General features: G+C 40.4%; 1 protein-coding gene across 17 annotated transcripts in view; it reads left to right on the forward strand.

Annotated features, from left to right (window-relative positions):
• Nucleotides 1-25,869, forward strand: part of MICAL3 (microtubule associated monooxygenase, calponin and LIM domain containing 3) — a 176,864-nt gene that overhangs the window by 57,560 nt on the left and 93,435 nt on the right. For 16 of the 17 annotated variants that reach the window (XM_084498682.1, XM_084498674.1, XM_084498689.1 and 13 more), the window contains 11 exons: nt 11,531-11,906; nt 16,410-16,617; nt 18,082-18,198; nt 18,884-18,985; nt 19,552-19,707; nt 20,287-20,387; nt 21,050-21,307; nt 21,894-22,009; nt 22,491-22,617; nt 23,168-23,261; nt 24,419-24,566. In XM_084498682.1, coding sequence (XP_084354808.1) covers nt 11,643-11,906; nt 16,410-16,617; nt 18,082-18,198; nt 18,884-18,985; nt 19,552-19,707; nt 20,287-20,387; nt 21,050-21,307; nt 21,894-22,009; nt 22,491-22,617; nt 23,168-23,261; nt 24,419-24,566 — 1,691 coding nt within the window. In that variant the 5' untranslated portion in view covers nt 11,531-11,642. Of the gene's footprint in view, nt 1-2,195; nt 2,217-11,530; nt 11,907-16,409; nt 16,618-18,081; nt 18,199-18,883; nt 18,986-19,551; nt 19,708-20,286; nt 20,388-21,049; nt 21,308-21,893; nt 22,010-22,490; nt 22,618-23,167; nt 23,262-24,418; nt 24,567-25,869 lie in introns of those variants that run through there. The other variant, XM_084498688.1, reaches the window with a different exon arrangement.

Genomic DNA, 25,869 nt, shown 5'->3' on the forward strand with positions numbered 1-25,869 from the left:
GCATTGTGTATTCTGCTGAACACATCGTGCTCTCATCGTGTCAGACACAAGTACCTATACGTGAAAGCACTTATCCTTGATGCTGCTCAGCTGGGAAGGTGAGTGGTGCTTGAGCACTGTACCCTCTCAGCATCTCCCTCTGAAGCAGAAAGCAGCAAGTTGTAGTTGAAAGGGGAAGGAACAAGTGTTGGGAGGAGTGGGGGCTGTTTGTGTTCTGTAAGGGTGAGGGGCTGTGGTGATACTCTCTTGGGACTAGCTTGATCTTTATATTGATATTCTGTATAAAGAACTCGAGCACATAGGATAGAAATGAAGTTAAGGAATTGTCAGGAAAGGGGTGTGCTGTGCAGTGCTCATCCTGTTGTGCAATATCCCTGTGGGAACTCACCGAGCCAAATGCTCATTACAGCTATAGCCCTTCATAAGATGGCACGCACCCCTTACAAAAACTCCCTAGAAAACAGCCAAAAAAACAACTCCTCCCACCCCAAACATAACAACCGTGCGGTCCTGCTTGGGAGGCAGGCAGGCAGGTGCACACATGGGGAAGGATGAGGGAGCGGGCGGGTACGTAGATTCCAGTAGTGGCTTCTGACCTAATGGGGAACAAATTCTTTACATTACTGAGTCTCTAAATGAGACAAAAGCAAGCTTTCTTAATAGCAGCATGTACTTCTGCTAAACTAATGGTAAATATATAAATACTGCTTAGTTGCTCGCTTGTGTTAGACAGCAGGGAGAGTGGTTTCCAGATGCCAAAAGCCGCAGGTTGCTGTGTCTGGGGAGGAACTTGCAGCTAGCCTTGTGGTAGCAGCACAGGATCACTGGAGGGATTTCTAGGAAAGCGGCCGCTGCCGCAGCGAAGCTCTGCCACCGCTGCTGGCCAGTGCAGGTTTGCAGAGGCGTGCTGTGCTGCAAGTCTGTGCTAGCTGACTGAGCCCGAGGGCAGCGGATGAATGAAGCTGAAGGAAGTATCTCTTAATTTCAGGCTTTTTCTTCTTAAAGCTACCTCGTCAGTCTGATGCTGAAGTCATTACCTGCCCTCAGGTAAGCCAGCAGCAGCCTCTTGGTATTTCTATTGGAGAGAGTCATAGCTGTTACCTTTAGTCCCTCTTGTCCCTTCTTGCTGCATTTAAAAGCAATTTGAACAAAGGCCAGTCTGGCTAGTGCTCAAATACCAGATGGAGGATGATGTTATGAAATGAGGAATTATGGAAATTATTCAGTTTGAGCCCAAGGTCTAGAACTGAATCATCGTGCCAGTGGAGATCCTGGAATGCCTCGTAACACAAATTGCAGCCCACAAACAGCAGAGTGCAAAAAGAGGTGCATTAGGGCTGTCAAACCATGGTCAAACCACAGTTGTTTCACAGTAGGTAGTTCTCTGTCACCTATAAAGGTGGGCTGCTAAAGGGGCACGTGTCAATATCTTGCACAAGAGGTAATTGTGGGTGCCTTAATGGGGGCTCTCAGGCTTGCATTAAGTGAAAAGAGTGCTCATGCCCTCTCATATCGCTGCGAGATAGCTGGGAAGTTCAGCTCAGGATGTCTGCCTCAGACCCCCAGATATCCTTGCAGAGGAATGGCCTTCATCCAGAGAAGGATGGAATTAAAAAGACGACAGAAAAGTCCTTGAGGATGAAAGGCAAAGAGAGAAGCTTTTATGTGTGCTCACTACTAGGAACAAATTCTGCTGAATGGCATCCTTGCACTTAGATTGGATTAAATCTCTGACTAATTCATACCAAGTCTTTTCATGTCCCCACCAGTGCAGCTGTATTTGAGCAGACTAGTACTGTCTGCCTCTGGAAATGATGACTGCCATCTTATTTCAGAAACTGTGCTTGCCAAGGCCTCGGGGAGAGGAGAGCAAATCACCAAACCGCCTCCACCTCTTCCCTCTGTAACTGATTTCCTAACAGATTTTCATCTGCTCTAGGCATTGAGCTTGGCACTGTCTTTGCTGAGGGAGGCATCTCTCGTGTGTTCGGAGGCTTGGGGGGAATCGCTCTGGCCAGTTGAAACGGGTTCAGCATTTACGGAGAGTCAGATGTCCAGCCAAGTGGGGAACATGCTGCCTGCTTGCTATTTTTAAGCTATGTAACAGTATGTGCAAATGATACTTATGTCCAGGGTAAAAAGTTTGACGTTACGGGTTTTGGTTTTTGCTGTACTTGGAACTCCACCTATAACGGGGATTACCTTGAAAAGTTTTGGTATGTCTTATTGCATGAGAAAATAATAGTTTAGTCAAAATGTCAAACTGGTTTTTGCATACAGTGTATTTCTGTCTCCTGGTAAAAGCTTTCCTGTTAGCTATGAGGTAAATGAATGATGGGAAGCATTAGACACAGGATTGTGCAATAGAGAGTTTTCATTAAGCTGCTAGATCGGAGCAGTTGTTGACAGGCTCGTAGTGAAGTTTATTAGTTGATACGGGTTGGGATTTGTTTGATTTCATTAATATTAATGTTTATTATTCTCGTTAAAGATCATGGTGTTTACCAGAGTGCAAAGGGTTGGGCGTTCTTGCCTTTAGAAGGGGAAAGGTTTACATGGCTAGGGTAATCAAGGATTAATACTAAACGAAGTTTAAGATACTGTCCAATCAAGAGCTCCAAGGTGCACGTACAGTAAGAAAATGCTTTGAGAAAAGGGTAGGATTGAATTATTTTTTTTCTTGTCTATGGGAATTCAGCCTGGGACAGATTATAGAAAATGTTTGGGGTACCTGTAGAAGAGAGCTGAGTGGTAAGATCTAATTTCTGAAATAAAAGTGATGGGATTATTGCGTATGAGCATGGTTTTCTTCCTGTGGGCTAATGAATCGGGCTCTAGCATTGTCTGCTGAACGTGTTCAGTATGTTCCCTGTTATCCAGAAGCCCCATGCCCTCAGAGTCTGGACAAGTAAGTCCCATCATGAGAACAGGCGTAGCTCCGTGTTGCATCAACTGGGCATTCCCAAGGACATTCAGAACTTACTGGGAACCAGTCTCTTCCCAGTTCCCTTCCAGTCCTGCTTTGTGGCTCGTTCAGGCTACTCAGTCAGTACTGCTGTTGCCGAGGTGTGTGACTCTCTGCTTTTGCAAACCGAAATGGAATTGCCTGTTAGTATATTATGGTCTAATCTGGTGTCTAAAGTGCAAGGACAAAGCAAGCCTGTGGAGCGTCAAGAAAACAGCCTGTGCTGCACCTACCCTAGGTTGAGTCCCTTGCCACTGCTGTTTCTGTTCGTAGATATGTGGACAAACTACACAGCACGTATTTTCGTGCACAACTTTTAAGGAGAAAGGAAAGGTAGGTGTGTAGTGATCTGGGCTACATGAGCAGGGGACGTGGATCAGTGGTTATAAACATGCCATGGGATTTGCTTTGGCCGCAGTGAAATTTAGGGAGTCAGCCTGGCTGATGGAGTTTGGGTTTGTCGGGGGCAGTGGCGGATCAGGGCACGTGATAGTTGGATGTATGGACAAGAAGTGACAAGTGAAAGCAAGTGACAAGTAGCGAGTGCGGTGCTGGTCCTGTTCTGCCTTGAGCCCTTGAGATGTTGCTCTTGGTTGGACCTTTGTGGTCAAGGGAAAGGAGGCAGTGGTTCTGGAGGGCTGGGGTTAAGGTCCAGTTCCTTAGGCGTTTTTTGAGCTCTGTGTATATTTTACCTCACAATTATAAAGGCTAGGGTTGCACCCACGGGTTATAGCATGGTCCCAACCCTTCCTGGATTTTTCCTAGAATAAGCTTTGGGGTTTGTTTTGTTTTTAAAGTTCAACAGCCTCTAGATGAAGTGGTTTGTGGGTTGGAGTAATCTTTATGGCTCTTTTATTCAAATGTCTGTTTACTTAGGTTTCTTGGCTCCCAAAATGGTCTTGCAAGGTCTACATTAGGAAAAAAAATCTAAATGTTTTAAGTCATTCTGCTTTTCATATTCAGCATTCCTCCACAGAAACAGGAGATAGATCCATTAAATAATCCATCTGAAATGCTCTGTACATGTACTCAATCTGTGGTGCCTTAGCTAGTTGTTGAGTGTGTGTGTACGATGGATTTATGAATCTTTTAATGCTGTTTCCTAATTCCTTTCTCCTCCACCACTTCCTTTGAGAAACTGCCTGCCTCTTTTCCACACCCATAATAGCTGAAAGTTGGAAGCAGCACAAATAAAACTTGCTTTTCCGTGTACATTTTTAATGTCTGTAACTGGAGTATTTGTTCTTTGGTTTGTGAGAGTCTGGTATGTACCAAACCACTGGGGAGCGAGCCTTGGAGTTAAAAATCCAGGCATCCACCTGCCTTGATTAGAATAAATGCTGACACAAATGAATTTTTTAGTTTCTTTCTGAGCTGCTATGGTGTCTCTCAGTGACCTAAACAAAGGAGGCTTTGGTAAGTTTGGACCATGAGGTTCTTTGCAATTAATAATCTTTACTGGCCTGTATAAGGCAGAATTAGAAGATAAAAGGAAGAACTGAAGCACATAGGTGGAGACAAGTGTGTATAATAGGAGGCGTAAGCTTTCTGTAGTTCAAACATGCGCTATATCTCTATCTATATATAATCTATATAATCTCCAGGCTCTATCTGTACTGTGTTGTGGGGTAGCTTGTGTTGATCAAAGTGCTGGTAGAACCTAAAAACGTCCGAGGACTTGGATCACTGGGCTGCAGAAGAGGTCATTACGGTGTGTTTTGTAGCCTCCAGTCTTCTTTCTGCTCAAACTTTCTAATTGGGTCAGAACAATGCTCCTGTTCTCTCATGTTCAGCAAAGCTTTTCTGAAAACCTCTTTTCCTACTGTCGTACAATGTTGGCTCAGAAAGATGAAAATCTGTACCCTGTACGATGTCAAAAGCTTTTATGTCTGGCTGTGCTAAGCTGACTGATTTGCTTTTTCCCCATGTGGAGTCTTAGAAGTAAAGTTTTGTGAAAGTGTCATTCTAGTCATTTCTTAGAGGCCTTTTTTGTGTAGGAGCTTTTCCTCAGATGGCATTTGAAGAACTCCAGGGAGGAAGTCCAGCTTGCAAAACTAGGTAGGAACTAACTTCAGGATGGGTTTTCTTGTTGAAAGGTAACATCAAGAACGGCTTCAAAGTACTTCAAATGAGGGAATGACGTTCAATCTCCTTGTGAAGCAGTGGAGTAGGAAGCCTCCAGGTGGTTCAGCCCTGTAGTGAAGTCACGTTCACCTAGTGCAAAGCCATGGCACGCAGCACAGAAGTTGGGTTTGTGTTGCTCATCAGAAAATACCGGCAGTCTGCCTGCCTGCGGGGTGGGGAACGGTCTTCATGGGAATGGTTTTAGGGCTCCCTATATTGAAACACAAGGATTTGTGATTTGAGGGTTTGTCCCAACAATATGTGGGAGATCCATGGATTTTACCACACAGGGAATGAGTGAAGCCTTCACTGTCATGTGGCTTTGGCTTTGGGAGGCTAGGAAATTACAATTTGCTCTCATGGGCTTAGTGAAGTGTTGGTGCCTAAGGCTTCTGAGGCAGTTGTTCACAAGGGAAGGGTGGCAAGCTGTGAGATAGGGGTGAGTCTCTTGGCAAGAGTAGCATCCTCCGGTATTTACTGTGATAAAATCTGGGAGGAGGTGGAGGCAAAAGCTGGCACCGTGTTGTAGTGGGTGCACCAAGAATGAGTCTTTGTGAAGGAAGATGAACTCGTGTCCTGGAAGCACGTGGTGCCCTTTCTCCCAGAGCAGGAGGCTCGTCACAGAGCACCTCGTTGCCGTACGGTCTGTGCAACAGCGATGATGATGGGTAGTGGCCTGCCTTCAGTGCTCTCTCACATTAGTGTTTAAGATGGTCTGTGCCAGGAAGGATTTCAGGAGGTTTTGTAGCCTCATGGATTTCACCGTGCAGGTAATGAACGGGGCCTTTGCTGTCAGATACCGTGAGGTTTTGGGGGGCTTGTAAAGGGAAGCGTTGCGTGATGTGTGCTAATGGGCATGCTCCAAAAAGTTTGTCGTGACAGTTTTGATTCCAGTGAGAAGTGCTACTGTTTGCTGAGAAAGGCGTGTTTTCTGCTTCGAGAAATGTGTGGGTTTTTTTGCTGTGCATGTAGGGTTACTGTGCAGTTCTTCACAGTGTGGTGACAGCTCCAAGATGTGTCCCCAGCTTCTCAGTCACAGTTGACTAGTACCTTCTAGGTGAGAAGGGATCACTGCATCGGTTACTGCTGCCCCCAGATTGAAGATTTGTGCTCTGAGGGATCTCTCTGGTACGTGGCTGTGTCACAGGTGTATTCAGGGAGTTAAGGTAGTCTGTCCTGAAGCTGGTCTTACAATTGGACAGCCATCCGGAAGGCTTACTGTTCCCTTACCCATCCTATAAGGGGACAGTTACCTCTTCCTCTTCCGTGGTGTCATTTCTTTGTCTTGGCTCTTTCATTTTGTTTGGAGACTTTGGTTAAGCACCCTATCTGATTCAAAGAAACTGGCTAAAATGGTCAACGGCATATAGGACTTCCACTACCTAAGCTAAGCAGCTTTCCCCCAAAGACCAGAAGGAAAATGCTAGGTAGAACTTTTGGGGACATTGGTTCTTATCAAATTGAGGAGAGAAGACAGCTGATCTGTTTCTTGGCCTCCTTTTTTTTTTTTTTTTTTTTTTTTTTTTAACGTTGGTGTTCATTCAGTATGAGGACTGTGATTTGATCAAAGAGAAGTGTATGACAGAGCAACAGAATATGTTTGCTGAATTCATGTAAATAAAAGGTTTCGTTTTGTAGGTCTAATGTTGTCGGTAAACATCTTATGGCACTGAAGAAAGGGTTAGTAAAGAACGATCTACGTATTTTTATTCAGTACCGTCATATAAAATTGGGAACCAAATATCTGTAGCTGCCACTGTATTTGTTTCCATGTTCTTGGATGTCATTGTATTTCTTTTCAAATCGTTACTGGACTGTTTTCTCCATGTGACAATTTTGTGTGACCTGTTCGTACATATGCCTTGATCTTCTTACTACGAATGGGTTCTTGTATTTGCAACAAGTTCGTATCTGATTTCTCTTTCTCCTACTCTTGCTCTGGCTTGATGGGATGAGGAAGGAAACAGATGGAGACCCAAGTGATCCACCCCATTGTGGTGGGCAGAAGCCTACCAAATCAGGCTTGATAAGTGTATTAAACACAAACATTTATTGCCCAGTGTATTTTCTTGAATGTCAAATTTTATGAATGAGAGCAAATCAAAATACCATCTTAAAACTGTACTGACTTTCCTTTTTTCCATGTGGCATAAAAGGGGAAGCCACAAACAATGGCAGCCCCGCCCTTTTGTCCTCCTGCTTTCTCATTTCTTGTCTGCATAATATGGAGCTAAAATAATTATAATTGCTTTTTTTTTTTTTTTTTTAGCTTTTCTTGTCAAAAGTGTCCTCTTTTTGCCATCTGTTCCACAGCCTTGCAGCCACCCTAAACCTGCACTTTTTGATATCTGTGATGACTTAGAATGTGATGAACATATTGTAGCAAAGGCCATTTCTTTAGCTTTAGCTAAAAGTAAAAATAAATCCTGGAAATGGAAACAGAGCTTTTTCATTTGTTGGAATAAGGACTTTCTTTAGTGTGGTTTCCTATAGAAGGGAAGCTTATGGGATTGAGTTGTTCGTCCATCTGCTTTTCAGTTCATCCTTAATAACTTTGGAACGATTTCATCCAGAGTTGACAGGGAATAAAAGTCTTGAAGGTAATTGATTTCCTACAAGAAAACTGGTGGCTGGGTGGAGGAGTGGGACAAAAATAGGTGTCCCCACTGCCTGCAGCATAAGCTTAACAATATAATCTGTTCTTAGGCTTTTGCTAGCCAAGTTGCAAGTGCGTGCTGGCTGCGGTGCTACAGTAAGCTCAGAGTTTCCAGAGCGTGTTACTGAGCCTTGCTTAGGCAGAAGGTGAGGGGCCGTGAAGGGGAGGCAAGGACATGGAAAGTGGCTGGGCGATGGGAAATATTATGGAAAGGATGAGATCAATGGGCACTGGGGCTGTTGGAGCCACTGGTAGTTTTCTGGTTGAAGGACCAACTTGCCTTTTCATACAGTACCACGCTTTGTTGATCACTGCCTCCTCAGAGCTTTGTGTCGAGTGTGCATCCTCAGCATTTGCCCAGCTGTGAAACAACCAGAATATAAGAAAGTACTTGCATGGTGCTTGGAGAAACTCAGCACTCAGAGTTGGGTCTGGGCAGTTACTTTGGCAAACGTTTCATCCGCTTGAAATGCTGTTTTGAGCTGGACAAAGCAATCTGTGAATTTAGATGGAATTAAGTCAGTAGTTACAGCTGGAAAAAATGGAGGAGAATGCTGGAAAATACATTCCCATGCTGAAATATTTTACTTTTCCAGGACTAAGTCATTAGATAAATGAGCACTTTTAACAAAATCTGGATTGAAAGCATGGGGAGGTGATTTCTACAATGGCGCCGTATTTGTCTGGAGTATAGGAGCCCTGGGTTTGCAGGAATTTGCCTGTATACACCCAAAATCACCACGTGTATCACTTGCAACTGTTTCTGCCATCTGACAGAAGGAGGGGGTGAGCTTTGCAGGCACTGGACTGGACTTTCACATGCGTTTGGTAAAATATTCATATTCATGCATCTGTGGTGACTGTGGGAAGGGGAAGGAAGCAGCACCTGGAACTATTCATTGTCTGATTCTGCTTTTCGTTGGGTTCCTTTGTCCTGGGCAAGAGCTGGAGATCCTGAGTGTACTTGCAGTCATGAGTCAGTGACAACCTCTTGCTATTATTGTAAATAGCAACATGAACACTGCTCTTGCATGCGTTTTTTCATGGGCTTTGTCTTTCTCTCCCGATGCTTCAGCCAAGGAATTCACAGAGCTTCTGAGTCAGCAATCAGCTGCCTCGAGACAAAACATGCAGGATACTGCAGGCTTGCAGAAGAGCCAGCAGGGCATACAAATCCCTTGGAAACCTGGCAAATAATTCCTGCCTGCCCTTGCTTTGCCTCCTGTAATTTCCATGCTCTCTAACGTGTTGCTCATAGGTTCCAAGGATTTGGGTGTTTACGTCAGGAATGCGGCGTTTTGCAGAGTGACTAATTGCAGTGACTGAAGCCTCTGTGCTTCACCTGTGGGCATAACTGACTTCACAGCCGGCGTGAAATGGGATGCAGGCAGAACAGGGAAATTAAGGTGCCGCTCTGGTTGCGCCGCGCAAAATGACCTGCTTTGGCAGGTTTGTCTCCTGGCTGGGCGAGCCTTGGGCACGGAGCGCTCGGGGTGGATTGTAACTTGGAGGCCTCGCTGTGCAGCCAGGATCAGCTTCATTCTGCTGAAATACAGCAGGAGCAAGAGCAAGAAGTGAAACCAAAGCTGTCGTCACACCTGGAGGTCTCAGTAATGGACTGTGGCCCAACAGGCTGAAATTGCCACTCCGCCGAATTTAGGTTGTGTAACTCCTGTTGCTTATTCTTGGGAAGCGTTGCATCAGGCATCTGAAGCGCTGGTGGAAAGTGAGTGTTTGGGTGGCAGAGTGCAAGAGATGGGAAATACAACACAAAATAGTAGTCAATGTGAAACGTGGTGCTGGTGGTAAACGAGGCATGTGGCTTTAGATTGTGGGTATCTTGTTACATCTCCGTTACCAGATGCACTTGAATTACTCCTTCAACATAAGAGGAGATTTGTTGGCGCTCTTCATAACATTTTTGAGAACTGAAGAGGAGATGCAGGCTTAAAGCACGGTGTCTTAGAGGACTGGAGCAGTTGCCCTGAGGTGCAAGCCTGGAGTACATTTCCAGCTTCACAACAGTGAAGATCAAAAAGAAGGAAAGTATTTTGTTCCATAATGCTTAGTGAGCAGTGCTGATGGGGACATGACTTCAGTATCAGCCAGTCAGAGAAACAGCTTTGTTTGTACCAAGTCCTCTAGGGCAGTTGAGCTAATAAAATTAGAATCACTTTCTCTGGTATAACCCATTGTATTCCTGTGACTTTTGCAGGAATTTTTATTTTTAATAATGAACAGTTTGGGGATGTTTGTAAAGGCTTCCAGGTCTCCTTTGCTATTTCTAAACTGAAGCAATAAATACCGTGTTAGCTTGGAAAACAGGAGTGCCCACATAAACTGCTGCAGAGCTGTCATACCAGAGGGGAAGAGACATGAGCTGTACTGTTTGACTTGGCTTCCTGTCTGCTGGAAGCAGGAAAAGAGCTGGTGAGAATCTAAAAGGTTTTATCCGAGTCCACATATTTCCTTTTTCACCTTAATACCCTTTGAAAAAAAAAAAAAAAAAAAAAAAAAAAAACAAAGGAGAAAAAGCACCTCAGAAATGTTTTCACATTCATAGTTCCAGCATATGTTCCCATGCTGCCCTCCCCTATCTGAAGATTAAACAGCAGTATTCTTTCTTAGAGGGCAGAGTAATTGTTTATATCTTAGATGTATGTATTTTTATATAAAAGGAAGAAAAAACTTTATTATATATAAAAGAAAGAGAGAGAAAAACAGCTGTTCTTTAAACAAAATCTGCTGTTTGTGATCCAAACAATTCTGTATTTCTGAGAGATCCTACAAAAGCAACTAAGCGTAGCAGACCTCCTGTTAGCATATTTCATCTGCTGAGAACACCAGCTACCACCTGAAATGTAGTAGGGATCTGCATATCAAAAGAAGTTGAAAACCACAAAACTGAGGAAATAGTCTGAGAATTCCGCACAGAAAATGCAGCAGGCAGTTTGCTTTTAGGCTGCTTGCTTACTGAGACGGGAATATACCCACAGACTCTAAGTGAGACAGGTGTTTATACTGCTTGATGCAATGCAGGTGGGCATTTTGTTTTCAGTCTTGACATCTTTTCTTAAGCGTTTGATTGCTGTTAGGTCTAACTTCTTTCTAGGATTGCAGCAGCCATCATTGTATTTGTCATGTCAGTGTACAAAAACACTGCAAGCACTCCCAAACAGAAATATCAGTTTGCGATATGCCATTCTGTTTCCTCTTTTTATCATGGGTAAAGACACGTTGTTTTTGAAGGAGAGGACCAAACCTTCTTTTACTGATGGAAATCCAACTGCTAAAATACTTGGGGGTAGTCGTGTTTTCAAGAGCAGCATGTACCCATTGCTGTGGTATTAACACAGTGATCTTGTTATCACTGTCACTGATACATTAATAAGTCTCTAGCTTTTGTTTCAAAACTTCTGTCTGCTTCCAAAGATATGTAATATCTGCCAGTTGACTTGTATCTTCTCTGCTGTTTATATGAAGCAAGAGCTTTGATAATACTATTTAGGTGTACTGGCTCAGGTAAAGTGTTCGGTGATTTAACAGAGAAGAGGTGTGCCACTGCCTGAAGAGAGCCTTGGTGGGCTTTGGAAGGCCATGCTTCAGTCAGCTCAGGCAAGACTCCTTGGGGTATTATTGATCAGTTGACTCATTTAGGACTTCCTTCATTAGGTACTGAGAATCTGGGCTCTTAGGTTAGTAGGCACAGACATCATTTTGGAAAGAAAAAAAAAAAAAAAAGCAAAGAGCAAACTCAGTTACATTTTCTTCTTTTTATTTCACAGGTTGATAATGCTCGTAAGCCAGAGGTGAAAGTGTCTCAGCAGAGCAACACTGGGAAATCTGGCAGACTGGAAGAGAACAGCTGCCCCCCAGGGCAGCTGCCACGTGTGAAGCATGGAGGAAAGTAAGAACGAGAAGGTGAACCAGGCTCATGTTCTCTTCGACAGATTTGTCCAGGCTTCAACATGCAAGGGGACTCTCAAGGCTTTCCAGGAGCTCTGTGACTACCTAGAACTAAAGCCCAAGGACTATCGTTCTTTCTATCACAAACTCAAGTCCAAGCTAAATTACTGGAAAGCCAAAGCCTTGTGGGCCAAATTGGATAAGAGGGGCAGCCATAAGGACTATAAGAAGGGGAAAGCATGCGCCAACACAAAGGTAAGGAAAGTGATCCTCTGTGGAGATGTATTCATGGGAGTCAAAATGTGTTTCATGTTTTTTGTGGCATCAGTACTATAAGTGAGATTGAGTTATAAAATCTTCCTTTTGTAGGCTTTTATCTTGGTAGTTGTTTTTTTGGTTTGTTTTTGTTTGCTTGTTTTTTAAAATAGATAACTGGGTTGTAAAGTTTTCTGTTGGGGTTTAGATACAAAATACGTATGTCTGGATTTTTTTGAAGTGCATCCCTTTTAATTTCAAAAAGTCTCATGTCTCTTGATAGAGACATGCCTTCCAAATTGGCAAAATGTTCAATTTAGCATGATTTAGGAAGCAATTGCTTGAATTTCAGAGAAAAAAACAAAACCACAATGTGGAAACCATACCGATTCCTTTTAAAAGATTGGTATGTGTGGTATTTACTGTTAGGGATTTCTGCTTTTGTGCACCTCTTCCAATTTATTTTACCTCGATTGTTGTGAGCTGGTGTTTGTGCTTCATGCACCCTTGTTTGATGCTACAGTCTGAGCTTCCTTATTTTGTTACTGATAGACATTTCTTCATATCATTAAAAATGTTTATGGAGTAAGTTATTTTTGCAAATAATCATACGCTTCTTTTAAAAAAAGGAAGATAGTGTGGAATACAATAAAATTAGAACAGGATTCTGTCCTCCTTCATTGAAGTTAATATACAAGAGAAAGAAAAGCATCTATTAACTTTTTTGGAAAAAGAGATATCTTAATTGATAGGAGAAATGAATGACTAATTCACCTAGTAGAGAACGGAGGGGGAAATAATCCTGTTCATGATTATGAACAGTTGTTCAGATATGAGGACTGAAGTTTGATTTCCACCTAGATATTAGAAAGTTATTTCCTTGATTGTCTCGCTTTCCATTTACCATTTTCATATAGATGGTGAAATTTATAATTAAATGCTAAAATAACACTTGTATAAATCACTGATGGACCAAGATCCATTTGTCCTAGCTGTTGTGGAAATAAAAAAAAGTTTATAATTGTTACTTCAGATTATAGGTAGCAGATGCATATAGATCAATGTGGAAAACAATGAAACAATCAGGCGGTGTTGGTCATCATTCACACTGAGCTGGTTCCTTCTAGAGGAAGGGGAGGGCATGGAGAAGAGAGAAAGCAAAGGAGAACAAGGAGGGGAGGCAGGTCATATTTGCCAGTGTTTCTGAGAAGCCTTTGGTGAGATGCTCAGTAGAAATGCAGGTAAAAAGGGTGGCACCTGTCTGCCCCAACCCAGAAATATATAGGATGGTGAAGCTGGGATTCAAGTCATTTTGAGTAGTGAAATTAGGTAGCTGAGGGTGAAATTTAGTTTAAAATAACATTTTATTTGTTAGTACATCTGAAATTTAATACATACCTGTGATGATAAATTCTTTTTGTATGGCATTAAACATAAACTTTGTTGAATATTTTTATATACAGAAATGATGTGTGTGTACTATTTTTATATTTTTCATATATATTTCTGTTAATGACTTGTTTCCTACCCTAGTGGCATCTGCCATTAAAAGTTTGTATGTAATTCCTAAGAGATAATCACAACTATTCGAAGTAGAAGCATTCTGGGAACTGAATCATGTCTGATGTGATGTCTCCTACTTCACTTAGTTTTATTTTCCAAATTTTTAATGTAATTTACAAACCACTAATTAAAAATACAGAAACGTAAGTGGTCATGTGGAAATGATAGAATTTTAAACAAAGCTTAAGATTTTACCCATGTTATTAGAACAGATACTGATCATTTCTTTAGTAAAATTGGCTCCTATGTATTTCAGCGTATACCAGTTTTGAAGATCTCATCCTCTGGAGCTTAGTTCCCACTTGCCTATTTATAAGGTGTGCCATGACTAGAGTTGGGCACTTCGTGCATCACGTGGCTGGTGTCCCGGTTAACCAGAATACAGATAACTGGGTGTATAGTTCATGAAGGCAAGATTTGCATGTGATGCTTTGTTCAAGTGTAAATATTTTCAAACATTTACACTAGTCCCTTTATTCGTTTAGCCTGAGCACCTCAAAAGAGAACAGGAAGATGATTCTCCGTTTGTGGACTTTTCTCTTTGTTGGTTATACAGAGAATACAGAATTTCAGTTTTCATTTTATGTTACATTACCATGGTGTTGTTACTGGCAACTAAATATAATTTATCCGAAGGATCTTGAGCAGGATGTGTTTGTGAAGGGTGAGATTGCTTTAGCACTCCGCAACAGTTGTTTGGAGTCATCGTGGGGAAAGGGAAGGAGGAGCGACAAGAACTGCCTTCAGTGACCCGGCTGTGCTTGGCATCTCTTGTGCTTACTGCTGCCTGTGCAAGAACCACAACTTAGGTTTCTGTGAGGGATCAGAAACTGGAAGAGTCACGAGAGGTGGAAAAGGGAACAGAATATTTTCTTCTCATTTTAATTGTCCCTAAAACTTGCTGTGTTTTATTACAGCATTTTTTAAAACAAGGTGGCAAACTTGGCCATGAATGGCTTTGCTGAGTATCATATATTTTATATCCACAACAGCTAGAGTCCTAAACATAAACTGGATATTAACCACATTCTTGCGTATGGGGAAAAAAAAAAAAGCTTGTAGAAAAAAATCGTCTTTACATTTCTGTGACAAAATTACAGGTAATGAGTTTTTAATTTGATTACGTATACCTGAGCTTGAATAGTCTGATATTAGTATAATTAATTTTGTGTTGTGTTCTCCATTGTAACTATTTTATACTGGGAAAGTTACCAAAGAGTAGAATTCGCCCATCTCAGTGTGGTCGTGTTGTTTATTGAATGCAATCTCTTTGAAGGTTTTAGTTGTTTGAGCCAAATTATTACATGGTTAAATATGACACACTCAGCTAATTTTCTTACAAGTTTTAAAAACAAAATTAGGTGGTGTTGGGGAGTTATACTTAACCCACAGTATTGAACTGGAAGAATACACTAGATCTTAGCTGATTGTCTCTTTTGAGAAATTCCGAGTTGGACACATGTTCAATATTCAAGCCTATTTTGGAGTCACATTGCTAATAGTGCAGTGGTTGGGCTGCCTTTTTTACATATATGCCTTCACGTTCCCAAAGCTACTAAATAAAGAGTGCTGTTATCCTTCCCTTCTCTTTCCTCTAGACTTGGATCTCTGCCCTTAGGTTTGTATGACCTCTGACATGATACAGTAGCCCTGTTAAAGTCTGCATGTCAGTTGTTAATTCTTTACTGCTGCAACCTGAACTGTTTTATTATCATCTAGGCTTTATATTTGTTGTTTCACGTCATTTGCAGAATATACGTCCCAGCAAATAACAGGTTAAAATGTAAAAATTGGCATATGAAGACTGTTAGAGAACAAAGATCTTTGTTTTGGGATAGGCAGTTTAATCAGAAGGTTAGGTTCTGAGTACGTTTTAGCATCTTTAAGAATTTCTCAGAGAGCCTTCTTGTCCAGCTGTAAGGGTACATAAAGATCTGGAAAATACTCACATGATGGTAAAAGTCTCTACTTGATGGCTTTTTACTCGGTGCGTCTGGTTTATACTCAATAGAAAAAAAAAATACAAAAATGGTACAACAAAGTGGACTGTCCTGTATTCATGTGAATATGCATAGATGTGCCAGCTTTCCCTGTGGACTTCAGTTTCCATGGGTGAGAAGCATCAGTTGACTGTCTTGGATTCTTAATCTTAAAATATTTTGATGTATTCTTTTGCTTCCCAGGAAGTACTTCCAACACTAGATATGCGAGTATTTGACATTCTCAAGCCATGTATTAGCCTCTAATAGTGTTTGTGAGCAGAGTGGAAAAGGATGTGAGGAGATGAAAGACAAAGGTTACGTTGAAGAAAATGTATTTTGATAAAAATGCTCTTGTGACGCAAAGTTCATATTTATATTATATTTGCTTACCTGGAGGTTCCTTTGCTGCAACAATAGCAGCACCAGCATACACCTACGTTGAGTGCTTTGCCTTGCCTGCTGTCTGTGCTACTCTAAATTATGTCTATGAAAGCATTGTGTTGTTCTGCTGTAACTGTTCCTGTGCTGCTCAGTGTTGATGAGGAATTGTTAGTGTTCCTGAAGAGCTTCTCAAGAAAGCTAGCTCAGGCTTTGGAAGATGAGGAAAAAGCTACTTCACCTTCCTCTGAGAACAGAAAACACGTGGGTGGAAAGTGGGGGAGAAGCCTTCAGAAATATTGCTGTTCTCTATGTGCTTACATAGCCCGGAGAGCACGCCTTGGCAGCCCTTCTTCAAAGAAGGGTTGGAAAGAGGCAGGTGACTTGCTTGTTTCTCCAGACTTTTCATTTCTCTGTGATATGTTTCATTTTCAGGTTGCAGGTACTGCTTGAACATATCCGTGCCAGAGCATGGCAGGTGACAATAGAAAGACTGATGCTAGGATGCTTTGAAGCTATGGCAAAAATACCTTTTTCCTCCTCGGACTGTAAAGTTACTGTGTACTTGGTTGCTTTGCAGTGTCTGATAATTGGGGCTGGACCTTGCGGCCTTCGCACAGCCATCGACCTGTCATTCCTGGGAGCCAAGGTGGTGGTCATAGAGAAGAGGGACGCCTTTTCCCGCAATAATGTCCTGCACTTGTGGCCGTTCACCATACATGACTTGAGGGGGCTTGGCGCCAAGAAGTTTTATGGCAAATTCTGTGCAGGATCCATAGACCATATCAGTAAGTACAGCCGCTGCTAGGTATGGCAGCACATCTTCGCAGGGGAGAGGTGGCTGAGGGCAGGGGGTAACTCACTGAAATGCATCCTGCACCTGCCACTGCTCTCACATCTGTATGGCGTAACGCAACATTACCTTTGCGTGGCACAGCTTGAGCTAGACCCATATGCAAAAGAAATAGATCATGCCATGGAATCATCAAACATACAACATATATCTGGCATCTTTTATAACTACTAGTTTCTGAGGCCTAACTTTTTCATACACTGAAAAGTACGTCTAAGGTTCAAAGCTTTTTTCCCCTGATGGATCATTTTCCTGTTTTTCCTCTTACATTGCTGCAGCTGCCACATTATTCCATTGCTCTTGAACATTGTGTGTGATATGTTTTGTTTGTTTGCTTGTTTTTTTAATTACTGAATGTTTTTGAACATTCTTTTGAATGTTGATCTGGAAAATGCAGGAGCAGTTTTTGCATTGTTAAATTTTGGAAGAGTGGTAAAGATGTTTTCAAGAACACCACCAGCCTCTGAATAGATTTTAATTAAACAGATGTTTGCACATTGAAATGGAGAAAAATTTTGGTAATTTTCAAATTCTGAGAAGACTTTCTCTTTTGAAAGCTGTACGCTTTAGTAGGGCAGGAGCTACCATTTTTCACTTCTTCTCTCAAAAATTTACCAGACAGGTTAGTTTGCCCACCAGTCTGTGTTCACCATAGGGCATAAGTGGAAGTATAAACTGACATAAACATAGTAGGTAAGATTTAGCTTCTTGTTCAGTGCAACAGCTTTGTAGACTTTGTTACTTCAGTCTTGCAGATTTCTTTTTCTCTTCCAATTTCTCGTTATTTTTATTCTTCCAGTACTTTGTCATCTTCTTTTGTATCTCAGCACAGATTAAATTTAGTGTTTTGGTGAAGCACTTCTTCATTTCACTATCTGAAATGTGGCAGTAAGGTGTCTTACTTCAAATAGTTGTTTGCCACACTCTCATTTTCATACTTGCTACCTACACTAACTTAAGTGGAAAGAGGTGACGAGGAACTTACTATGTCCCCACTAACCCGAAGGTGTTAGAAGTAAGATGCAGTTCAATATTACAGCGAACTTGATCAAATGGCTAATCATCCTCTGTGACAAAAGCGCAGTCCTGTTTGTGCTCTCTTTAATGCCTCTCCTGCAGTGCATGTTCTGGTTGTTTCCCTTGTTGATTTGGGGGCTGAAGTGGTAAAAAAATATTTACTTTCTTGGGGAAGGACTGGAATTTCCGCTACATGGACGTTTCTTGGCATGCCATGATACTACACACCAGTGCTGCCTGGATAAAGTGCTGGGAACACAGCGGGAAGAAGAAAGCAGCAGCTAGCCTTTAAATCAATTTATCAGTAATGTCAAACAGAGATGTGTGCACTTGTGCTCTTTCCTTTTTCTCTTATTTCTTTATCGTCTGCTTTTTTTTTCAGGTATCCGTCAACTCCAGCTTATCCTTTTGAAGGTTGCCTTGATCTTGGGAATAGAGATCCACGTCAATGTGGAATTTCAGGGGCTTGTTTACCCTCCAGAGGATCAGGAAAATGAAAGCAAGTAGCTTTGAAATGGGTTCTAGAGAAAGGGGAAATTGTGGTAGGGGGCACAGATTCCCACTCCTTAATGTTGCATATGACTCTGAGTCTTTTCCTCATGCTCCATTAATGAGAGGAATCTTCAATACACTTTTGCTTGAGTTTTTAATAGGCTTTATTTTTTCTGATAAAACAAGATCACCTGAATTACTAAGCAGAAATAATCCAAAACACAGTAGGTTCTAATTTCTCCTAACATATTTAAACCTATTACACTTAGAAAGTATCTTTTTAAAACAACTCCTTTCTTTGAATTCACAGAGGATATTTATATCAGTGAATGGTCTTTGTTATGCTGTTTGCATTGCTGTGAAACCCACTGTCCGATTGCTGAGAGAGAGTGGCTTACTTGTCTTTTGGCATCCTGATAATTGAATAAATAGTAGAGAACCTATGAAGGTTTTAGTGATCCTTAAAGGTAATAATCAGGGAGGGGTTATTGGGAATGTCACTGTCTAGCATAGTGCATTCTCTGATTCACACAGAGTGGCTGTGCAAGTCAGCAACAGCCTTGTCAATGATATAGCTATCCTGCAGTCTATCTTTATTGACAATGTGAGAAAGGGATTATGGATGTGTCTTCATATATTTGTTCTACTATGTGCATTGTTTATTTTGTCATTAACCTGGAGTTTACCAACAGGAATAGGTTGGCGTGCATTGGTCCATCCAAAAACCCATCCAGTGTCGGAGTATGAATTTGAAGTAATCATTGGAGGGGATGGCAGGAGGAACACCTTAGAAGGTAAGTGTCCATAATTCTCTTTGAAATAGAACTAATTCTTAAATTAGTTAGAGCAGACATGAAGAAAAAAGACTTTAAAAGCCTGATCAAAATCTAAAAATACATTTGACTAGGAAAAAAAGTTAAAAGTCCATGTAGAAATCTGTTTTTATCAAGACACATGGACCATATTTTTCCTCTTTCTATCCACCAGCAAAAGAATGAGATATTTGACCTGAATATTTTTCCCACCTTCTTTCTTTAGCTAAATAGTGTTGTAACTCTTAATTTTGAAAGTAGGAGTTGAAGTGTTAAATTTTCTTCTGTGTAGTAGAGAATTTTATCTAGTATTTTGATGCAAATTACAGTTTTGGGGAAAGAGGTAAGAAAGAGAGGGGAGAGCTTTTTCCCTAAATAAGAACCTTTATTTTTCTGATGAAGCAATTGTTGCTTTCTCAGTGGAGTAGTTTGTAATATATCAGATCCTATCTCTCCTTTATTTTGTGAAGACACCTGTCTACGGCATGGTGAGCATTCTCTGAAGCTATGCTCTATTTTTCAGCATTACTACTTTATCTTTCCCATAGGGTTTCGCCGAAAAGAATTCCGTGGTAAACTAGCGATTGCTATCACAGCAAACTTCATCAATCGCAACACCACAGCTGAAGCCAAAGTAGAAGAGATCAGTGGTGTGGCATTCATATTCAACCAGAAATTCTTCCAGGATCTACGAGAAGCCACAGGTTTGTCAGCAATTGCCAAATTTCCAATGAAAACTGTTTGTCTTTCTTACTTCAAATTTGTAACTCAGGTATCACGATGTTTAATCAATAAACAAATGACTTGTGCCAAGAAGTCAGTCATTGCTGTCTCTCTTTGAAATCTCGCTTCCCTCATTTTTACATCTGTTCTATACATCTGTACAAAGCAGGTGTGTGTCATTGAGATGTGTCATTTTGTTCAGAAGTGGAGAACTTACTTCCATGAGGGTTTTCAGGAAATCTGATCTGCTCTTAAGAAAAGCCTGAATCCTGAGTTTAGCTTCCTGCACTCCACATCTGCATACAAACCTTACTGTCATGATAAATATATTTTTGAAAATATAAATATATTTTTGAAAAAAAATACGTATATATAGGGGAAATGCTCTGTGGTTTTGTTGAAGATGTAACTTTTAAAAATCATCAAAAGCACGGGAGGAAGTTGCTTGGCACTCTCTCTAGGGTTTTCTAACCATGTAGTTTCAATTTACTTTCTTCCAAAGCGATCATTTTTGCACGTACTGTGTAACATGTTCCTTCACTATCTTGTTCTGTCACAAGGTATTGACTTGGAGAACATTGTCTACTATAAAGATGATACACACTACTTTGTCATGACTGCCAAAAAACAGAGCCTACTGGATAAAGGTGTAATACGGCATGTGAGTGTTCACTTTTATATATACTTTTTGTACTAAGATTGTGGGACAACTTGTTTTTAGTATGCTAAAAGGGAAAACACACTCTTACTTCACTGCATGATGTTTTTATACAGGTGTATTTTAGAAACAAACATATGTGATTAATGCCCTTCTGAAGTATTTTCAGCCATGAGAAAAGTGTTGTAAGATCTACCCTGTCTAAATTTGTATCCTTTTGTCAATTTGAGGGGTTTGTTCACATTAATATATGCTTAAAGAACCTTTGGTGGCTTGTTTAAGCTTCTGTCATTTAATGGAAATGAAAAAGCAGGGAGTGAAGAAATTCTTGGAAATTTACATCTATCTTATTCTGATAGAAGCAGATTTAAAAGTAGTTTGGCCGAATACATAAGGAGTGAGGTCTTGTGCCTTTTGTGTGAAGAGAAATGCTCAAAAGTTTGTTGGCCCTTTCACACTTAGAAATGCCAGTAGGACTGATGCCTGTTTTCAGTAAAAGATTTACGAAATTTTTCCTTGGAATTATAAACGTTGTTAGGAATGTAAGAATTAAAGGGCAAACCTGTATCAGAGGATTGTAGTGGATTTTTTAATGTCAACATTGTATATGCCAGTCTTAAAATAACCTTATAGATTTGACTGTTTCACTTGTCTCTCTTTGGCAGGATTATGCTGATACGGAGTTGCTACTCTCTCGGGAGAACGTGGACCAGGAGGCTTTGCTAAACTATGCCAGAGAAGCAGCTGACTTTTCCACTAATCAGCAACTGCCTTCACTAGACTTTGCCATCAATCACTACGGGCAGCCAGATGTGGCAATGTTTGACTTCACGTGCATGTACGCATCAGAGAATGCAGCTCTGGTGCGAGAGCAGAATGGCCACCAGCTACTTGTGGCACTGGTTGGGGACAGTCTCTTAGAGGTTTGTGTTTTAAACTTACCATTTGTAAACAGGGAATTGAAGTGTAAGCACAAACCATTGCAACCATCACTGAAATGTGTGCTGCCTGTAAGACAGTTATTATGAAGAACACTGCTGTTTATTATATAATAAAGTTGGACGTTTGAAAGAAGGGTAGGCATGTTGGGAAAACAGAATATCTAGTAATGATCATGCTTAAGAAAATATGTGCAGAGTTTTCTGAAGTTATATCTATTCCATGTGCTTCTTATTGGGACAATTATACTCGCTGTGGGAACCTACTCCAGGCCTGTTAATAATTAGCATTTTGTAGTTGGTTAAGAAGTATAGTATTGTAGAGTAGCTCTTAAGATACTCTAGGCTATGAATAGCTGTTGGCAATAGAGGAGCATTTGGCCTTGAGGAAGCTCATGGACAATTCACCATGCATCTAGCTTCCTCTAGCCCAGTGGGAGTAGAGCTTCAAGCTAATTACTGAGCAGTAATTTCCCAGCAGATTACCTTCTATATTCATGGTATTGGTTTAAAATGTTCTCTAACTGATGTTTTTCCTTTCTGTTCTTCTTTTTGGAAACTGTTATATTAGCCATTTTGGCCAATGGGAACTGGAATAGCCAGAGGATTTTTGGCTGCAATGGACTCTGCTTGGATGGTACGAAGTTGGTCACTTGGAGCAAGTCCTTTGGAAGTTCTTGCAGAGAGGTAGTAGAAAAAATGCTTCCATTTTCAGTTCTGATCTCATCATTCGTTCCAATTCCTTCTAGTGCAAATATATAGATAGATAGGAGATAAAGATTCTCACTGTCTTTAGAGGGTGCTTGTGCATATAATTAAATCAAAGAAAAAAATCTGAAGGAGCTGATAAGCTGAAGTATATTTAGAGAGGAATAAGAAATGTTGAAGCTGTTTTTGGTCCTAGTTTTACAAAGCAGATTAGATGAAGAGTCTTTTCTTGGTGCTTATTGGTATTACGTGGAGAAAGTGAGCCTGACTTACTGTCACAAGCCTTTCAATAGCAAACTAGATGAAGATGTAGGTGCCTTTGAAGTACCAGAGACAACAAAACTGTTTGCCATTCCCTATTATCTTGTAAATATCTTTTATGATTTTCTTAGCAATATTAATAGTGATGCATCTTTACAAACAAACTTTTTTTTTTTTTTTTTTTTTTTTTTTCCCTAAGGGAAAGCATCTATAGGCTACTGCCTCAGACCACCCCTGAGAATGTGAGTAAAAACTTCAGCCATTATAGCATTGATCCAGCCACCCGGTATCCCAATATCAATGTCAACTTCTTGCGGCCACAACAGGTAACTAGAAAAATGGTGCTTCTGCATATTTGTAATCTGCATTGTCTTTTCGTAGGTGAAACTATGCTCGTGTTTTGGGACAGATAATGACCTGACTGTGGCAGTGTAACTTGGAAGCAGTGAGATGCAGATATATCAGACAAGAGTCAAGCTCTTTAATTCCTGTTTTATCTAGAGTTTAGGAGTTGTAAAAATGTGCTTTTAAATCATCTGTATTCTTGATTTTGACAGTTTTAACCATGCTGTGACGATACTTGAAATCTGTAAACATGTGCCTGTGCATGCATTTTTTTTGTACTAAGTCTAGTATACCAGTCTATCATTGCAATTTGGTGTCCACTGAGCATTAACAATTATCTAAACTATTCAGCACTGACAAATTGTCCCTTGTTCTGGAGTTTTTGAGCTAGAGTTTTCTGCTACATGAGAATACTTGTCCTCTTTCTGTTGCCTTGGGATGACTCCTCCTTGTCCTCCTGCCCTTTCTTTATGGATGTTGGGTACATAGCATGTTGGTCATTTTTATTTTTATTTTTTTGCATCATTTTAGGTACGCCACTTGTATAATACAGGAGACTTGAAAGATATTCACCTGGAAATAGAGAACTTTGTGAACTCCAGGACACCAAAGCTGACTCGGAATGGTAGGCCTTGTTACTGCTCCATTCCTTTTGGTATTCTGGGGCTGAATTAGTGCAGAGCACGTGGAGCAATGTCACTAGTGTATTGTTTAGTCAGGCTCTTTTGCTGTAGAAAAAGTATCCAGCAATTGTTTTGTCAGCAGTCTGACTTTTCCAATCTTTCAAGTTTCAATTAGCATGCAAATATATTTTTGTTTACCTAGTTTCCTTGCTTTATAATGCTGCAATATTTCTAGAACATGACATCTTATACAAGCATTGCTTTTCACCTCCCTTGTCCCTGTAACACTGTCCTTACTTAGAGTGCAGGGGGCTTGCCTGAGTGCACTCTAACAGTAAACACAAAATCCTTATAAAAATAACAGAAGTTATTTCTAGTACAGTCTTTCATGTTTATGCTTTTCTTTACTTAATCTCATTTCCTAGCTTCACTAAATGGAACCTCACTTTACTTATGTTATTCTGAAAGCTAGATGCCTTCTGAGAAGCATTTCAGTATCTGTCTACTTGTCCTATGCCCTGAGGGGTATGTTGAACATTTCCATTTGCACACTTTGCCTTTGAATGTCCAGATAGCATTGGGGTCTCTCTGAATGGTGCATTGCTGCTGAGCCTCCTTTCACTGCTGAATATGTAGTTTTTGGATTTGTTCTTTGGCCTGCAACCATGTCCCTTTAGGCTGTAATCTTGTCAGATCTTGCAGTAAGGCAAGGTCAAAACAGGTCAGCACTTCTAATGGAAGGCTTTCAATAGGAAAGAAACAATTGCAAAAGTACGTTTGTAATTCTTGCATTACAAATAGTGTATCTGGGCTTTACAGAGCATTGTACTACTGTATATCCTTTTAATAATATTTAAAACAAGCCTTTGTGACTGCTTTATTCATGGGGCTCTTTTATGAGGGCTAGGGTGAAATGTCTGGCAAGATATAACTTCTGTAATTACTTTTTAGCGAATGAAAAATCCTTTATTGGAGCTAAAATAGATATGATAGTCTTTAAAAATAATAATAATAATAATTTTGTCCTGTGTTGCTCATTGTAGAAGGAGCATATTGTTTACACGGAGGTTTTATTTGCCTATTCATATTTTTTATGATGTAGTTAAAATTCATGTAAGAGATTTTGTGTGTTTCTACTTAACAACTTGATTTCTTACAGAGTCTGTAGCTCGCTCTAGCAAATTGCTCAATTGGTGCCAGAGGCAGACAGATGGGTACGCTGGTGTAAATGTTACAGATCTCACGATGTCATGGAAAAGTGGCTTAGCTTTGTGTGCCATTATCCACAGATACCGTCCAGATTTAATGTAAGTAATTGGCTCTTCTGAAGATCTGGGAAGGGCAAAACGTTAGTTACATTTCAAACAAATACGATTGAGAGTGAGGCAATGTGTTTGTGACTTATGAAGAAATGGATTGAAATTAAGTCAATTAAGCCTGATAGAAGCTAATGTACAGTGATTCATCAGCAGAGTGGAAGGTCATAATAGCTTGATGAATATGAAGGTAAATGTGTTGTCATTTTCTTTTCTGGATGATTTGACAGAATTAAACTTCAAATTGGTACTGTCTGGAATTCATTATTGTCAAACAGCTCTCCTCTGTGAAATTAGTCAGGAATAGCTGATAGCTTCAGTTAAATTTCTTGTGAACAAGTCTCTACGCAGACCTTTAATCTCCTGTTTGACAGTAACTTTTTAAAAACGTTAAGGCTGCCGTTTACAGAAATAGTGACTCACTACCTGAATGTTGCTGTTTGTAAACTAACATGTTGTTTGGATGAAAGAAAGTCTGTCCTCTTACACTATATATTGAGTAAAGCAGTAGCCCCATTCGAGAACAGGAAAACAGTGGCTGGCAGAAGTATTAGTAGCAAAGACTCTGTTAGTTTAATTGAAATCTGCAGTGACTTCAACTTCCCAAAGGGACATTAGAAAAAATAAATGCCAGAGATGTAATTAAAGGCATAATCCAGTAAAAAGCTTGCTAAATAATTGTGCGGTTATTCCATTCCATGTGCACTGAATTGCTTTGCTACCAGTGCACTCAAGTTAACTGAGCTACTCTTTTTAATAGCTGTATAACTTGTGAAGGGTTCAAGTGGAAATATTCTGTACCGTGTTGCTTTTCAGATAGTTCATATAACTCTCCATAAGCTATGTAACTTTTTATAGAGTTTTAGCTTTGTGTGTGTGCATATATATATATTTCTACAAGTTTCAGAAAAAAATAGAACAAAATAAGGGGTCAGTCGAGAAGAATGTGGACAAAGAGAAACTTCATTTAGGACTTCATTTAGTTCCAAGCATGTAAAAGATTTTACATACAGGAAAGCAGTAGAGTTTTCCAGCAAAGGAGGAAGTGAAGATGTATTTCAGGGAATACTCAAGTTCTTAAGAATTAAAAATTAGGTTTATTGGAGGAGCAACAAATTAAAAAAAGAGTTAAGTTTGAGTCAAAATTCACCATAATTAAATAGCATCAACTCTGCAATACAAAAGGTATGTTGACAAGTAAATTTCGGAGATTTCAGAACAAAATGGCAGTGGATCCCTGATTTCTTTCAGAAGACTGATTTCGACTTGACTCAGTGCATGCCCTCTTCCTGCT

This window comes from Aythya ferina, assembly GCF_964211825.1.
Source record: "Aythya ferina genome assembly, chromosome: 1".
NCBI classification, from domain to species: Eukaryota; Metazoa; Chordata; class Aves; order Anseriformes; family Anatidae; genus Aythya; species Aythya ferina.